At 39.4% G+C, this 18,903-nt stretch overlaps 1 protein-coding gene across 1 annotated transcript in view; it reads right to left on the minus strand.

Annotated features, from left to right (window-relative positions):
• Positions 1-18,903, minus strand: part of LOC122802503 (multidrug resistance-associated protein 1-like) — a 1,262,326-nt gene that overhangs the window by 535,028 nt on the left and 708,395 nt on the right. Inside the window, exon 14 of the mRNA XM_044072155.1 lies at positions 15,635-15,802. Coding sequence (XP_043928090.1) covers positions 15,635-15,802 — 168 coding nt within the window. The remainder of the gene's footprint in view (positions 1-15,634; positions 15,803-18,903) is intronic.

Genomic DNA, 18,903 nt, shown 5'->3' on the forward strand with positions numbered 1-18,903 from the left:
GGTGGAGCACACAGCGGGGACACCATCAGGTCCCATGGATGCTGTGTTTTTGCTTTGGAGAGAGATGTTTGGGGTATAGATATCTCTCCCTTTTGGGGAGGGGAGAAGTTTGCACTGAACCTGTCAGCCAGTATGTTGGCAATGTCTGTAGGATCAGTAATCTTCACATCATTTTGAACTAGTTCTGAGCATATCTGGGAGTTTCCTCCCAGGTTTCTAACATAGCTAAAGAAGGCCTTATGATTGTCTTTTGAGTCTTTAGCTATTTTTCTCTCAAAATTTGCTTTGGATGATTTTATGAGAGCTCTTAGTTTTTACTTATAGTGATCAAGGGTGTCTTACCTTTTAAGGATTTTGCTCTATCTTGTAGTAGCTTCCTCCTTTTGTTGTAGAGTTTGTTTATGGCTGGGGTCCACCAGGAGTCTTTGTTTTGCTTGGGATTGCCTTATCCATGCAGTCCTGCAGGTGCTGGTAGAAGGCATTGAGTACTGTTTTCCGTCGGCTCGGGGCCTTAAAGGAGACCACACTAGTCTTGTGATCTGATCTCACCAGTGAGGGGTGTTGAACATTGTGCTCCCATGTTCGTGATGATGAGATCAAGTATGTTTTCTCCTCTTGTGGGGATGGTGACTAGTTGTTCCATGGCATTTGAGTTTATAACTTTTGGCTAGGGTGTTTGGGCTTGAGTAGTGTTCCCAGTCTATGAAGTCACCTATTATGATGTGTTTTTGGTGATACATTCCCTCCTCTAGTGTTTTGTAGAAAGCCATGTGAGGTTCCTGAGTTTGTGAGGGTGGCCTGTAACATGCTACAACGATGGTCTCCGATGCATCGTGCGTTGCCACCAGTCTTGAGGTGTGGGTGTCCTTGATGAATATGGATACCCCTCCTTCTTTGTGGTATTCCGGATTTTGGGGCCGGAACGCATGATAAGAGGTAAAACCTGATAGTGCTGGGGTGCTCTCAGGAGCCTTGAACCAGGTTTCTGTCACTGCACAGACATCGATGTTCTCCATGAGATTTAGACTGAGCAGCATTACCTAGGTTTAGAATTTGGCACTATGGGGGCTTCAGGCATCTGGCAACAGACGGTGGATGAGTCTGGCAGACTGCCTGCACAGCTTCAAGAATAAATATGTCATCCTTGTCATCACTTTAGAGAGTATTGCTGAGTACGTTAAAGATGCTGACAGATATCTGTACTCTATCACAAGATTCGATCTCATTGTAGCTCTGGTTACTATGGTGACTGTGCTTGATGTGATTAAGCCACTTCATCTGTACCTGCAGCAGGAATAGATTGATTCAGTCTTGTGAAGAAGCAAAGGTTGTCAATGACACACTTCAAGCAATCAAATCAAATGCTAACAATTTTTTTTCAGAGTTGTATGAAGAAGTCAAACAGCTGGCAGCCAGGCTCATGGTAGAAGAAAGTGTTCGAAGGATCTGTGGAAGGGAGACTCAAAGATGTAACATGGATACTGTTGACCCAGAGGAGTACTACTGACGGAACGTGTTCATCCCATTGCTGGATCATGTGGGTGTATATCAAAACTTTGAACTCTGATAAGTTCGAATACCAAAACCTTGAACTTGAAAGTCCGAAGACTAAAAATATCGAAGCTGCGGAACATCAAATTATTTTCCAGGGAAAGTATTTCGTGGGCCGTTTCCACAGCTTCGCTATTTCCTCCACTGTGGTGCGATCTCGGAGTTGGTATATTTAACTAGGGGGGGTGTGGGGGGGGCAAAGCCCCCACATTAGAAATAGTTTGTAGTGTTCGTGTGTTTTGCATTTTGTACTGGAAAAGCGATTTTTTCCCCAGGGAAAATAATCGCTGTTCTCAGTCTTCGGAGTGGTTTTGGGTTCGATGTTATAACATTCAAAGTTATGACACTTCGACGTTGTGATATAGACCCAATCATGTCATAGGTGAAATAAAAGACCAACTTACAGAATGCCACCCACGTCTCACTGCACACTAACAGGTGCCAAACATGCTGCATGCTTTGGAAGAAGACGAGAAAGTGGTGGAATTGTACAATGCATACAAGACTGGCATATTCAATCTATGCAGTTTCAAAAATGAGCTTCACCGATGGCTGGGCAAATGGCGAGCAGTTTCATGAGACAGTGTGACAATCACAATCATTTCAGCCCTACAGCAGTTGAACCCAGCATTTTATCCAAATATAAACAGTGCATTAACAATTCTGGCCACCATGCCAGTGAGTGTTTCCTCTGTAGAGCAGCCATTCAGTGCTCTAAGACACATTAAGACTTGGCTATGAAACACCACGTCTGATGTACGTTTAAGTGGGTCGGCCTTGATGTCAATGTTGATATCTCACAGGTGCTGAAAGACTTTGATCCACGTAATGATCTTCCCAAGGTGATACAGCAGACCATCAGGGTGATGGCAGCTGGGTACTCATGGCTAGTTGTACACTCTGTGTTGACAGTACACTGTGGATGGGTGACCTCCCCTTCTGACCAGATTGTGGCATGCTTGGTGCGAATGGTTTAGGCTGCAGTTGCCAAATGACACAAACACCAGAGCAGCCAACAGCTTAGCCCAGCTGGCTTCCCTGCTTCCCTTTGGACTGGACTGTGGTCTGCTTACTGTGAATGGTTTAGGCTGCTTTTTAAATGCACCAAAATCAAAGCAGTCAACAGCTCCCAGGACCAGGTAGTTCTTGCTTTCCACTGTGTGCAAGAAGTTTTGTGTGAATAGACCCTCTGTAGGACTGTCCATCTTTGGTAGAGGGGCTTGTTGCAGTGAATAGATGAGGCTATCTCACCCTCTTTGCTGGATTGTGGGCTGCTTCCTGTGAATGGCTTAGGCTGAAGTCATTAAATGCACATAAACCACAGTAGCTAACAGCTCAATGCAGGCTGGCTTCCCTTTGGACTGGATTGTGGGCTGCTTATTGCAAATGGCTTAGGGTGCTTTTTTAAGGTCACTTGCAACACCAAACTGCAGCACCAACTGTAGACGGACTGGAATACCACCAAAAGAAACAACAGCCAGTGAAAATAACGTTTTATTTTCTTCTGATTCTCTAGCGCCTCGGCTCACCAAAAGCCTTCAAGGCTGCTTTTTTAAGGTATCAAAACCAGAGCAGTTAGTGCTCCCAGCAACAGTTACTGTCCACTGTGGTGGTATGAGGTGTGACTGGAGCACTATGGGAATGGCTGCTGGCTTCCCCCTTTTCTGGCTGGTGTTTGCTGGTGTGACTGGACCTTTATGGGGCTAGTGTGACTGGACATCTGTGTGACTAATTACCTTGGTATGATAGAGGGGCTTGCTGCAGTGTATGGCTCAGGCTGTCTCCCCCTGTTGACTGGGCTGTGGCCTGCTTACTGTGAACGTTTTAGGCTGCTATTAAATGCACCTACACAAGAGCAGCAAACAGCCCAGCCCAGATGTCTTCCCTTTGGATTGGATTGTAGGCTGCTTATTGTGAATAGTTTAGGCTGCTTTTTTTAAGGTATCAAAACCAAGTAATCGACAGCAGGTGTGTGTGGTGTGTGGTGTGTGTGTGTGTGTGTGTGTGTGTGTGTGTGTGTGTGTGTGTGTGTGTGTGTGTGTATGTGTATGTGTGTGGTGTGAATGGACCTCTGTGGGTCCGACTGCTGGCTTCCCCTTTTCTGGCTGGTGTTTGGTGGTGTGACTGGACCCCTGTGGGGCTGGTGAGTGGTGGCATGACTGGACCTCTGTGTGACTAGCTACCTTGGTGTGGTAGAGGGGCTTACTGCAGTGAATGGCTCAGGCTGTCTCCTCCTGTTGACCAAGTTGTGGGCTGCTGTCTGTGAATGGTTTATGTTGCTATTAAATGCACCTAAACCAGAGCAGTGAACAGCCCAGCCCAGCCTAGATGGCTTCCCTTTGGACTGGATTGTGGGCTGCTTATTGTGAATGGTTTAGGCTGATTTTTTTAAGGTATCAAAACCAAAGCAGTCAACAGCAGGTGTGTGTGTGTGTGTGGTGTGAATGGACCTCTGTGAGACTGGGTACCTTGATGTGGTACAGAGGCTTGCTGCAGTGAATCACTGTTACTAAATGCCAGTTAAACATGACTGTGGACATCTCAGAAGTCTAAATTTTGATAGGGCAGCATGGAAGTTTGGGGGGGGGGGTAGCAGTAGTAGACCTTAAGAATACAAGTTGAAAAAACTGTCTACACCCATGTTCCACTGTATGCTGCTATTACATAATAATGAGTAAAGATGTTTATTCTGAAGAGTAGAAGAAGATTTGGCACATAATAGAGAAAGTGAGATATTTGGTATTTATCCAGTACAGCACCAGGTAATTAAAAGATAAAGACATTTAAGTTGGTTTTTACAATGGCGACCAACATAAATGGGAGGATGAGCGATACTGATGGCTAAAGTGAGTTCCAAACCCCCAGAGTGACGCTGCCGATCTGCAGCTGCTCATCAGCAGAGAGCCCACCGGAATTTAACGGAGCAGTACTGTTCCTTAAGGACATTAATTCAGTAACAAATCTACAATAAAGTATTAAAAAACTTTCAGAATCTCCAAGAAAGAAGACAGCATTGAAAGCTACATTATCCATTTAACAACAGTATCAGAACATTTTACAGTCTCCAAAGAAGATGACAGACCTTCAAGTTTCCAGTGTGATGTGGAAGAGGCAAGAGAATCCTTACAAGAAGGAGTTTTAAGAAGCCACAAGACACCTGACCACCTTCTCAATCCCCTTCAACTTTTCTTACGAAAGTATTAATTTCTGATATAATGCATTTTTTAGCTAAATCAGATATTAACTCTCAGAAAAGTTTAAAGATTTCTACAGTAAGAACACCACTAAATGTGTTGTTTAAAGTTAGAAATTGGGCAAACAGTGTAGAAATGTGCTCCAGAAATGATCATTTACATTGAAATGGTATCAGTTCAGGAATGTTAAATCTTTCTAGACTTAAGAGTTAAAACACAGAAACAAACTGTAATAAGTGGGGTATTGTAAAAGGTTCCCCATGATTCATAGTATCAATCAATGTTTACAGAAATTATATTATTTTCAGGTTTTGGTATCAGTTGTTGTGTTGTGTCTTTCGGCTTTTCCTGGTTAGGGGTCGCCACAGCGGAACTCCGGTCCGCTAATGATTGGTAGTTGATTTTTACGTGTCGAGTTACCAGCCCTGACGTAGTTTCAAATATAAATAATGTGCAAATTACAACAAATTCTGGTTTACAGTCTTCAAAAATCAATGTAAATGCTACAGCACATGTAATTCACAATGCAGAGTTAATTCGCAGTATTGGAAATACAAATCAGCCTGACATAAACACAGCCAGTGTACATGACACGTGGATGTCAGGACAGAACACAGAGCAGACACTTTCAGTGTCTCAAGTTAATGTTAACAGTATTTCAGATACAAAGGATCAGAATATAATAAATTCTAGCTTGTTTTCAGAATCCAGTGCAAATATTGCACTGCGGGGGGGGGGGGCATCAGCCTGAAGAGACACATGGCAGTCCTGCAAAAAGAGATCGATCTGATATAGTAAACATCGGTGTAAATAACATACAGACTTCAGGGCAAAGTAAAGAAGTAATGTATATCATAGCTCAAGTCAGTTTTTCAGAATATCTGTAAAGCATATGGCAGTTCACCACCAAACTAGATGATCTATCTGATGCCGTTTAAGGCAGAGAGGAATTAAAAGGAGTTATGGAATAATGTACTGATTAATACAAATGCATCACTTTCACTTGCAAACAGACGTCTACCACAGGACACAAGTACAAATATAATGTTGTCAGGATTTGAAGGGTCAAAATTTACAGCAATGAGCAGTTCTTAGTGTGACGGTACTATACTAGATATGGACACGACAGAGTAAGATGTTGTTTTAGACTTCAGTAACAAGATTTAATGGAAAAGTAAAAATGCTGCAGAATGTGCAGCGATGCAAATAGAAGATACTTGTAAGAAATCATGTGCAGTAAATGTGTAGATGATGTACAGAAATTGAAAGATCAGTTACTACAAGAATATGCAGATTAATGGTCTAAAGACAAAATAAATTGTGATCCAACTACCACAGCTGATGTGAAGGCAGAAAAGTTATCACATTTTCAGAAACAGCATTGCATTCTCAGAGAAGAAGCGACAGACTGGAAGGAAAAGGGAAGTTTAGTTACAGAATCAAGATCATTTAATTCATAGTTATGGCCAGTAAGGAAAAAAAGTTGACAGAGGCTAGTACTAGATCTGAAATTAGTAAATATGTACACCATTCTGGTAGCACACATTGTGTAAGGTAAACCAGCAAAGGCAACCAAGTTGAATCCACTGAATAAATGGTTTATAGTTACAGCTCTGGCAGATTAATTTTTTGCTGTTGTTTTGTTTCAGTAGAGCTTGTCAAGGCCACTGAATTACAATAATAAAGTGTTGCAATGTGCAAATAATATCTTGATACAAAAGGAGAAGAACATTTACAGGTATTAAATGATGTTTTGCTAGTTCTATAGAGTGTAGAATTTAATGTTAATGTTACATTTTTTTAAAAGTGACAGCACATTCAAAGGTTTGGATCCAATGAAAAAAGAGAATGCAGCATACATATTGTGTGTCAGTGCAGTCACAGGTTCAAATCTTACACAAGGAAAGAATGTAATTAATTTATTGCAAGCAGAAACTTAACATGCTTTTAAAGGACAGAAAAGTAAAACTTCAGAGTCAGCTCAGTTCATTTCTAGTAGTAAATGTACAGGGGTTGGGAGGGTGGCCTATTGGTTAATGTGTTTGCCTTACAAACACAAGGTGCAGGGTTTGAGTATCACAAGGGATAATTGGCTAGGCTTAAAATGGCTCACAAGGGCAGTTAGTTTAGTACTAATCTATAAACCTATGAACCTATGTTAATGGTTCAAGATTTTATACATTCCGCACACAAACTGCAGTTTACCAGAGACACAGACTTATATAACTGAGTTATCAGATTACAGGTCAGCTCAGCAAGCTGTACTAAAGACAGTACCATATGCTATAAAATAATATGATGAAGATCAACTGAATACTATTCATGACATGTTTTATGCAGTAACAGTTCTATTTAACTGAAGATATGGGGTACAAGGAAAACTGCAGACAGTGACGATAAATCCTTGCAGCATTCAGAAGTACTGAGTGAGTTAAATGACATCAGCTGAAAGAACCGAAATATGCAAAAAAATGGGTAGAGATAACTGCACACTGAAGAAATTCCTTTGCATAATTTAGGATCTCTGGGTCACAGAGTAACAGTAACAAAATTCAACATATAAAGATGCAGAAATGCAACAAATGCTGAAGAATTAGCACAGTGTAAGATTATTACTTTAGTTTCATTTGAGTTTCTGACAGATAGAAAAATGCCACTGAATTTTCCTTTTGGTTCAGTAATAAAGTTGTGGCCTTTCTATTTCACTATAGTATATTGTCAGTTTGGTTACAGACATACAAGAATTTATATATTAGTAACATTGGTTTATTTCAAGCAGAAAAAGTGTAAATAAAGTCAGGACAATAAATATAATTGTTAAAGCCCGCAAATTTGATTTTAAGAACCTGATACTGCTTTTTTGTTTTTAGAGATATCATACTGAAATTACATGTTTTTTACAGAAATTTGTTTTGAAATTTTATGTATTTTTTTTATTTTTATTTATTTTACATTTGTTGACCGGGCTAGTCTAACTGGATATAAGTCCATTTTCAGTAGAGGCCCGGGGAGAAAAGCTCCAAGATAAAGACATTATTGACAAGAAGTATAGGTTACATAACAAAACAGGATATATAAGGTTACACACAATTTAACATTGAAGATGTTTAAAAAGCATTTAACAGTGCATTGCTTAATAATATTTACAAAAATATAGAACAAGATAAAATCATAAAGTAGTTTGTAGCAGTTTCCTGGTTCACAAATTCATATATATGTTTGCTTGAACATATTTATAAAGTATAACACAAGATATTTACATGAGGTAGATTGTAGTTATATCAGGCTAACAATTCTTACATAAGATAGCAGTAAAAAAATAAAATCAAAAGTCAGAGTAAAGTTGCAGAGAAAAAAAATTAGTCATAGAGGAGGTAGGTTAGTCAGGGTTGGTGCAAGGGTATAACCAGTGTGTTCTAAGGTATGTTCTGAGTTGTTTGAAGTAGAGTAAGGAAGAAAGTGAAGTAAGTTCACTAGGAAGAAGGTTCCAGTTTTTCCCAGTAGTGTTAGAGAACAGAGAGTCACCTGCCATGTTGTTGGATTTACATTTGCTGACTAGAGGTTTATTAGCTGAACGTAATGTTTAGATTTTTATAAGGAGTTAAGAGGTTTGAGAGTATAGGAGTGTTTTGGGGCTGGAAGAGGATCTTATGGGCAATGATAAGTTGGTTAAAATGGAGCTGGTGTTGTAGTTCAAGCCATCCTAGCTGTTTTAGATTCTGACAGTGATGTGTTCTAAAGGGATTACCAGTGACAAATCTGGCAATGTTATTATAAGAGTTGGTTAGTTTAAGATTATGTTTTGACAGTTTGGTGTATATTGGTGATGCGTAGAGAAGTGTTGACATTAGATGGGAGTGGGCAATAGTAGTTCTGGCTATTGGAGTGAGAAAGTATTTGATCCTGTATAAGGAGCCCATTTTTCTATTAACTGTTTTTATAGTGTTATTAATATGGATGTCATAATTAAGGTTATTGTCTATTGTAATTCCTAGGAGTTTGGTGGTGGAGTCAGGGGATATGATGGTACCATTGTTAGAGATAACAGAGAAGTCCGTAGGCATGGATTTACGGGTAGGAGTAACAAGAAGGAGCTTTGTTTTTTTAGGGTTCAAGAGGAGGCAACATTTTAAGAACCAAGTCTATACCATGTTAAACACCTTCTGAGTTAGGGATTGTAGTTCAGATGAAGATTTAACTGTGCAGATTAAAGCTGAATCGTCTGCATATTGTATACAGGTTGCATGAGGAATTGCTAAGTAGAGATCGTTGATAAATATAGAGAATAAGAGAGGGCCTAGAATGGAGCCCTGAAGAACACCCAGGGAGACTGGTAGGTGAGATGACAGAATATTCTGCCAGAGCACTGCCTGTTTCCTATTGCTGAGGTAGGAACTGAACCACTGTACAGCCAGAGTATCAAGGGAGAGTGATTTCAGGATATTTATAAGTAAAGAGTGGTTTACCATATCAAATGTTTTTGAGAGTTATTGCGGTTTGTGTTAATAGTGTCGGTGAAAGATAAGAGAGCAGTAGTAGTACTGTGGAATGGCCTGAAGCCATGTTGGCTTTTAGTAAGTATATTGTGTTGACGTAGGTGGTTTAGAAGCTGATGGTGAATGCATTTTTCCATTATTTTTGCTAAAGGGGATAATAAGGCTATGGGTCGATAGTTAGAATATTCGTTTGAGTTGCCACCTATATGTAGGGGGATTATATGTGAGATTTCCCATATGCCAGGGATGTTGCCCTCATTTATAGTTCTATTAATCAGGATGGATACAGGGTAAGCTAATTAGCTGCTTTTTGTAGGTATTCGGCAGGGATTTGGTCAGCAGAAGGTGCACAAGGCTTAAGTTTTAGAATGAGTTTGTAGATAAAATTAGTTGAGATGGGTTGTAATAGGAAGGTAGGAAGAGAGCAATTTCATTTATGCGATTATTAAAGGTTCAAGATATTCTGCTCACGGCCTTGCCACAGAGGTATAAGGAGAGATCTGGAGGTCAAATCATCTGTACAGGGACTGACTATGGACAACAGAGGGCACTAGGGTAGCTGCTCCAGTACCTCAGCAGTGACTGTGGCAATTCAGAGTAAGGCCTCCAGTACCTCAGCAGTGACTGGGGCAATGCAGAGTAAGGCTTCTAGTACCTCAGCAGTGACTTGGGCAATGCAGAGTAAGGCCTCCAGTACCTTGGCAGTGATGGGGGCAATGCAGAGTGAGGCCTCCAGTACCTCGGCAGTGACTGGGGCAATGCAGAGTAAGGCTTCCAGTACCTCAGCAGTGACTGCGGCAATGCAGAGCAAGGCCTCCAGTACCTCAGCAGTGAGTGGAAAAATGCAGAGTAAGGTCTCCAGCACCTCAGCAGTGACTGCAGCAATGCAGAGTAAGGCTTCTAGTATCTCAGCAGTGACTGGGGCAATGCAGAGTAAGGCCTCCAGTACCTTGGCAGTGACTGGGGCAATGCAGAGTGAGGCCTCCAGTACATCGGCAGTGACTGGGGCAATGCAGAGTAAGGCCTCCAGTACCTCAGCAGTGACTGGGGCAATGCAGAGTAAAGCCTCCAGTACCTCGGCAGTGACTGGGACAATGCAGAGTAAGGCCTCCAGTACCTTGGCAGTGACTGGGGCAATGCAGAGTGAGGCCTCCAGTACATCGGCAGTGACTGGGGCAATGCAGAGTAAGGCCTCCAGTACCTCAGCAGTGACTGCAGCAATGCAGAGTAAGGCCTCCAGTACCTCAGCAGTGACTGGGGCAATGCAGAGTAAAGCCTCCAGTACCTCGGCAGTGACTGGGACAATGCAGAGTAAGGCCTCCAGTACCTTGGCAGTGACTGGGGCATGCAGAGTGAGGCCTCCAGTACATCGGCAGTGACTGGGGCAATGCACAGTAAGGCCTCCAGTACCTCAGCAGTGACTGCAGCAATGCAGAGTAAGGCCTCCAGTACCTCAGCAGTGACTGGGGCAATGCAGAGTAAAGCCTCCAGTACCTCGGCAGTGACTGGGACAATGCAGAGTAAGGCCTCCAGTACCTCAGCAGTGACTGGGGCAATGCAGAGTAAGACCTCCAGTACGTAAGGCTTAAACTTGGAAAGAGCTGTGGTACACAAGTCACATATTAAAATCAACAGAAAAGCCAGAAGTGAAAAATATTGTTTTTTCAATGTTTCCTTAAATATGAAATATAGTTAGCTGCATAGACTATTCAGTACATCTACAGTATACTGATTTAATTTAGGTAAATTTGTTTCAGTTATACAAAGAAAATAATTATTTAGGGTCAAAGCATGTATATAAATACAGATGTTGAAGTGAATTCATGAACATTCAATTTCAAGTCACGTTTTCAGACAACTGCATTGCAGCACCAGATTTAGTTTATGCTTTTATCTGTGCTTAGATGCTACTGAAAAAAACATATTGTTTTAGTGTTACCTTAGTTAGTTTCCAGAACAAAACATTTATAAACAGCCATTTCAGATGTTCAGTATAAACAGGTGTCACTTTAGTGTCAGTTTAGTCAAATTTCAGAATATAACTTTCATACTTGGTTATGATAAATGTTCAGTATAAAAGATTTCTAGGAGCATTACTAGACAGTTGCTGTAACATGCACAAATAGAATGCATATATAATCAGAGCAGACTCTGCAAAATTACATCCCAGGTCTCATTATTCACTTATTAGTTTTAAGGGTAAAGTAATAGAATTATTTGTAACAGGCGTATCGAGACAGAATAAGTAGCAATAGTTATTCACTATGTTCAAGGCATGATAGGTTAGCCTTCATTTGTTACACAGTACAATGTACATTATTGTACATTAGACAAAAAAGTTAAAAAGACACTGGTGGGGTATGCAGAGGTAAAGATCTGAAATGCCGAAAATGTAGGTTTTGGTAAACGTACATCTTTGGTTACAGCAACAGATACAGTATTTACAGTCACTTGAGACACAGAATTGAAATGCAGATTTCTGTTACAGCACATAGAGATCTAAAAGGTAATTACAAAAAAGTGTTAACAGGACTTAGTTAATACTTTAACAAATCTAGCCAAACATTTACAGGGACAAGTTAATACAGTTTATGGTAATTATGCTTCACGATATCTCTACTGTAAGAATAAAAAGAGAGTTTTCACAAAGAATGTGTAATACTAGGTATGAGACGTTAATTAAATCATAAAGTTAAGAGACTTCAACCCAGATCATTTTCATATAATTAATAGGTCATTAAGCTTAAGTGGGCAAAATTAAAAGTGCAAATTTATTTATGTTCCACTGCGGTGACCCCTAACCGGGATAAGCCGAAAGGAGATGATGATAGCTTTATCGTTATGGTGTTAGTTGTTGTGATTATAGTATCATTTACAGACTACATTAATACATTTATAAGTAACTACAGAAACAGAGGCCATTTTGGAGATTTCAGGGACAGTTGTAAGAACAGGCTTGACATACATACAGTTTTGGTAGAATAAATCCTACATAAATACAGTATTCTCTTTGTACAGGCTTAGAAGTGCAGCCATATTAAAGCAGGCCTACATCTTCAGTTTATACTTCACAGTTTAATTACAGTTTCAGTAAGTGCAGTTTTACTGGAAAGGAATGTTTCACTGAAGGACACAAATGAGCCGAGTGAAATAACCTTCAAAGCACTGAAAAGGATCAGCCATGCTGTGTGCACAACATTTGGTGCAAAATCAAAACGTGTTTAGATGGCACAAAGCTTGAAAATCAAGGTTGAAGTGGCATGTACTTGTAGAAAATTTACAAGGTTTTAGTATTATGATAGAGACTTTTTAGACAGAAATTCAGTTTGGATCCCCAGGAGATCGAGTACTGAAGTTAAAGATCCAGCAGCTCATATATACCCACAAATGAGCTGAGATACTCAGAAGACCGTGTACAGAAGTCAGGTCAAATGTGCAGCAGTTCCGATACTCAGAAACTATAAAACCATGCAGTGTTATCTCAATTCTTCAATTACAAAGGAAAGGAACAGTCCTCAGTTCAGTTCCAAAGGACACTATATGTAATTCAGTCTTCAAAGATACAGAAGTCAGAAAAATCTTTAGCTACTGTCTGGTTCAGTTCATCATCATTGTTATTTGAGACAGTTAAGACTTGTTTGGATCTCATTCGATTTATATATCTACTTCCACTGTATGCTATTACATAACAATGAGTAAAGACTTTCCTTTTGAAAAGTACAAGAAGATTTGGCACATAAACGAGAAACCCAGATATTTGGTATGTGTCCAGTACAGCACCATTCATGTCAATTCATACACAGAGGCTACTTTTTTCACATTGGTAGTCAAAACTTAGTTGCTGCGATATAGAAATCCATTTTTTTCTCTGGCTTTTCTTGACTGCTTGCTGAATATGAATATCAGAATTTACATGTTATCCATGACACCAAAGTAACTGTGTGGGACACAAGTTCGAAGAAAGGTGATCGATCTTTCTGATATTTTGCTGGCCATAGTCTGATAGAAAGGTAGCTATGGAACCAGGGCAGGAAGGAATGGGGGTGTCAAGACTTAGTAAAGATAGTTTATAGAGACAAATCTGATGGGATACAGTGTTAAACAACCTTAGATAAGTCAAGGAATAAACAAAGTTTCCATAGTCCCTGTGAAGATGATATGGTGGATATAATTACGGAGAGCTGTGGTAGTCCTGTGTGGGGCATGATGCCATGCTGTGCAGAGGAGAAGAGGATGTCATCTGTTAAGTTTTTGACAAGCTGGGACTGTATACACTTTTTGAAGATTTTTTGGTAATGGAGAAAGAATGGCTGTAGGGCTGGAATTACAGAATTCAGTACAGTCTCCTTTGTTGTGTACAGGAGTAATTAGTGACTTTTCCCAGACAACAGGTACATAGTTTTCTTGGCTAGAGACAGGGTATGCTAAAGGACCAGCAGCCATGATAATTTACTCTGAGGGAAGATTATCTGCAGCAATTGTAGTGTACCTTGTACAGTAGTTTTTGGGAACTGGGTTGATGTGGAAGACAGGGATTTTAGGTGAATCCTGTTGGAATGGAGAGGGGAGAGGATGAATGGTGACTGACTGAATGAATGAATTGTAAGTTGACTTAGTTAAAAACAGGTTCAGTATGGCTGGTGTTAGATGGGACTAGTTGAACTGGGCAGCCTTGATTTACCACATTGTTAATGCAGGACCAGAAGTGTTTGGGGCTCTTAGTGTACGGATCTTGGAGTGAAGCAGTGATTGGAAGGAATGTGGTGTGGAACTCATTTCATTTTACAGACTGGGCGCAACTGTTTCGGTAAGCTGATGAACCAACAAGTCGAGTAAGTTGTGAGGCCTATAAGATTTAGTCTTTGGAGGAGTAGTTGATGTGAGCCTTTGCTGAAGGCCTTTGACAAGTCCAGTTGCTGATGTGTACATTTTTCACTTACTTTGGAGAGGGGAGGAAAGATTGCTATATGACAATACTTTGGCAGTTTGGTGGATGTGCCACCTTTGTGTCGTGGGATTATGAAGGAAGCTGTCCATAGGGCTGGGGTGTACAGTAGTTTTCTGTAATGAATCTATTAAATAGGATAGATACAGGGTCGCAAATGGTGTCAGCTGCTATACTGAGGTATTTGGATGGCAGATTGTCAGGAGCTAGTATTCTGGGTTTCAGCTGTTTAATGGATTTTTGGATGGCCTTTATCTGGATGGTTGTTAGGTTAAGTTGGAGTGTAAAGCTATGACTGTGGGGTTAGATGGGGTGGGTGTAGGTTGAAATGGGGTGTGGAGCTGTGGTTGTAGGGGGTTAAGTGAGGTGGGTATAGGTTGTTATCAGTTGAGTTGGGGTGTAGAGCTATGGTTGGAGGTTAGTTGGGGTGGGTATAGGTTGTTATAGGTTGAGTTGCAGTGTGGAGCTGTGGTCGTAGGGGATTAAGTGGGGTGGGTATATGTCATTACAGATTGAGTTGCGGTGCAGAGCTATGGTCGGGGGGGTATATGGGGTGAGTATAGGTTGTTATGGTTGAGTTGGGGTGTGGAGTGATTCTGCACACCCAGCCCAACAAAGGTAAACAAATGGCCTGAGGCAGAGTTTTGCTTTATCTGCTAAAAGACAGAAACTAAAAGTGAGGGAACACCACTGTAAACTAGTGATATGACAAACTCTGTGGAATGGGAGCAGTAAACTGCAATGATGTATTACTAAGTGCTCAAGGATGCTTAAAGTCCACACAAGGGCAGATTATGTCATTAAAAACACAGGTAAGCAATGTATGCCCTCTGTACATGCAGCCTTGGCTGTGGCAATGCTCTTGACACTTAAACTCTGTGAAACAGAAATAGCTGTTTAGATTTCTAACACCAGTACGTTTAGCAGCTGGAAAGGGATGCTGATCAATGCTTACATCATCTATGATGGTGGCATTTTTGGGATGAGATGTTCCTTTACATCTTGGCCTAAGTGCACTTCTGTTCGTCTCCAAATTATTACAGGCAGTACTGCCATCACGCAGACCTCATTCTCTTAAAATCACTGCTGTGACAAGTGTCCTAAAAGCTACGTATTCTTGAGAAGATGGAGTCAGGGGCATTTTGCATTATAGCTAGCTAGCAGATAAATAGCTCTTCTATTATTAAAATGTAAAGTAATATTGCTATTAAAACTACTGAACAGATACAAATATCTCATAGCTTATATTACATTATTCCAATGGGATTTTGCATATGCAAATAGCAACATAATGCTATTAATTTTCAAAGAGTAACATATTAACTCCACCAAAGCAGAGTCATTACAGACTCAAAAATTATTGCCCACCAGTTTCAGCAACAAAATCAATACTTGCAAATAAGCCTCACAAATGGCTGAGATAACGTGTCTAACATTTTCATAAGTACCTTGTTTTTCAGAAGACCCAGTGGTCCAATCAGCTTTTCAAAGAGATGTTTTCCAACGTGCACATCTACAGCAGAAAGAGGGTCATCCAACAGGTAGATATCTGCATTGCTGTACACAGCTCGGGCCAAGCTCACCCTCTGCTTTTGCCCACCACTGAGGTTCACACCCTGTAACCAAAACAGAAATGTCAGACCATGGTAACCCACAAATGGATACTAATAGTTTATGAACTGGGATAGCAGTAGGTGTGGTCATCGACCAGTTCTGTAACCTTACTGCCTCTTCATGTTTAACAAACTCAAGACTTGAAGTAACATACAACACTATCATGATTCTACATATATCTTCTATAATTCACAACGTTAATAAACATCTGCTCAATGTTTTAATACAAATCTGAAAGACTTTATTTACTTTATTTCTGATTCAGTTAAAAATCTGCTTTATGCAAGCACCTACCAATTCAATGTTTGACATCACAAATACCAGAAAAAACAAAATATGTAGGGGAAACCCCCCCATGATGGGTGTTTAGTCTAAGCCATTAGTTACAGAATGTGTAACACTTTGCCATAATCTAAATAAAATGCAAAAATTCCCATTTTCATTTTGCTAATCCTCACCATATGCTGCAATATATAAACTATTTGTGTATAGGCACTTGTAAAGACTAGTAATGCTTTAAAGCCACTTAACTGCAATTAATATATAAATACTGGAACTTACTAATAAACAAATAGTCAAGTATATAAGGCAGTACTACCAGGCTGAAAATAAAGCAGCTTTTTTAAAACAATAAATATAGCAGCATCAAATCATAAACACTTTCGGGTAGAATCTCTTCATCAGATGATAACTTTTAAAAAACAGACATCACATCTTATATAAAACAACATAGCCAATCAGATTCAATAGTTTACCCTCCTTTTTGCTAAAGCTGGTTTTAAAGGAACCACATCATTTAGTCCTGAGGCTTTATCAGCTACCAGTCTTAATATCCACTGCATTTCCCTATACTCAAGTTTCATTCCTCATATTACGCATTCTTTGACAGTTATAGCCATAAAAACAAAAGCATGACCTTCGTGTATAGATATATGTTTATACAGTACATTTTGTTCTTTTTTCAATCTAATATCAGAGAGATGCTTAAAGATTCTATCTTTGAATCTGCAGTTGGTTTTACCTACATTGTATGCTGTACATAATTGACAGCTAGCCACGTAAACCACATTGTGTGTGTTACAATCAGCATATGCATTCATAGAATAACTGTTGTTAGTCCTAGGGTGTAAAAAATAGTTATCTTGCTTCATATATTTACACGCCTTGCAATTTCGACAGGGAAATGTACCCTTGCTCTTAATATTACACCGTTTAAAACCATCACAGGAGGGTTCATGGCACAAAATATCTTTCAAATTCTTATTCCTTTTAAAACAAATCTAGGTTGTGTTCCTACTACATTAGTTATACTTTCATCTGTAAGTAAGATTCTCCAAATATTTCTACTAATCTTACATATACCACCTATATCACTGTTATAAGTTAAACACAGCTGCATCCCCTTATTATTACTGTTACACCCCAAAATACTTGTAACGTCTTGTGGCCCTTCTCCCCTACCTATCCATGGTCTAGCTTTATATTTCCTGTATGACTTACTATTACTCAAGTCCTTATCTAATACCTTCCTAGTGTACCCCCTTTTTTGAAAATTCATCTTTAAAGAATCTAATTCATGACGAAATTAACTCTTGTTAGTACATAGCCTGGATACTCTGCATATCTGCCCTTTTACTATAATCTGAAACACATACCTAGGGTGTATACTATCACAACTCAGAATGCTGTTAGTCCAACATGCTTTTCTATATAATGATGTCTCCACACTACCATCAATATATGCCTGGAGAGACGAACATCAAGATACTCAATAGTAGAATCCGAACAATTCAAAGAAAACCTGAAAAAAATAGAAGTCGATTCTAAATATTCTACAAAGGACACAAGTTCATTTTCTGTGTCTCCCCATAAAATAAAAACATCATCCACAAATCGATTATAAAATAAAAGTTTGTCTTTCCATACATGCTCAGCTTCGAATATCACCATATCTTCCCAATAAGCCAGGACAAGGTTAGCATATGAGTTCACACAAGGTGTGCCCATAGCTATACCTTGTCGCTGGCAATAATAATTATTTTGGTAAAGGAACACATTGTTCTCCAATACCAATCGCAACAAAGAACAAATATGAATATTGTCTTCTAAATGCATGTAATTTTTGCTATGAAATACCTCACCCAAGGCATTAATACCATATATATTATCAATAACAGTAAATAAATTCTTTACATCAACAAACATGTAGGAGGTAATCTGAGTTTCCTGTAAATATGCACCCAAGGTTGACTATTTGCTATTTGGATTTTTGATGGTAGTTTTGGTGAAGGATGCCTTTTCTTTATTTTTGTATTTACTAATAAACAAATTTCAATAGCAGACTTTACATACTGGGTAATGTACATGTGTGTGTCTGTGTGGGCTTCCAAGCATTGGTTAATTTGATCTTAACTCGACCTTTGTATTGTCGACACATGTGCAAGATCTGCAGTCTCCAGAGTAGGAGAATATGTCCTTCCCACAGGGATTGTACGATCTCAGAGTTAGTTAATTAGCAGAGGGAGTGAGGTGCACAGCCCCCACATAGGTGGAATGCCGTTTTTTGTTTTGTATGTTCTGAGTATTAGCCTTGGAATATGTGCAGCAATGTGTTGAGACACAACTGTGTTGAAGTTTGCAATATCTGCAGTTGGAAGATCCAAGAATAAACTGTGTGTGTGTGTGTGTGTGTGTGTGTGTGTGTGTGTGTGTGTGTGTGTGTGTGTGTATGTATATATATATATATATATATATATATATATATATATATATATATATATATGTGTGTGTGTATACATATATATATATATATATATGTATATATGTATATATATATATATATATATATATGTATATATATATATATATATATATAAAATATTGTATTTCTGCCTGCCAGCAGCTCTTCATGCAGGATCGAGGTACAGTGAGGTTGGGAATTTGCCCTTCCCCCCACTATAGTGCGATCTCGGACTTGGTGCATACAATTAACACTTACGTAGGAGAAAAGACAATAATTTGTACTATTCACTTGTATACTGTACTAATAATATTCTAATAATGACATTAATATCTCATGAAAAGTATCTCAACGGATATGAAG

The sequence above is a fragment of the Protopterus annectens genome, chromosome 5.part0 (assembly GCF_019279795.1).
Source record: "Protopterus annectens isolate FY-2018-M chromosome 5.part0, PAN1.0, whole genome shotgun sequence".
NCBI classification, from domain to species: domain Eukaryota; kingdom Metazoa; phylum Chordata; order Ceratodontiformes; family Protopteridae; genus Protopterus; species Protopterus annectens.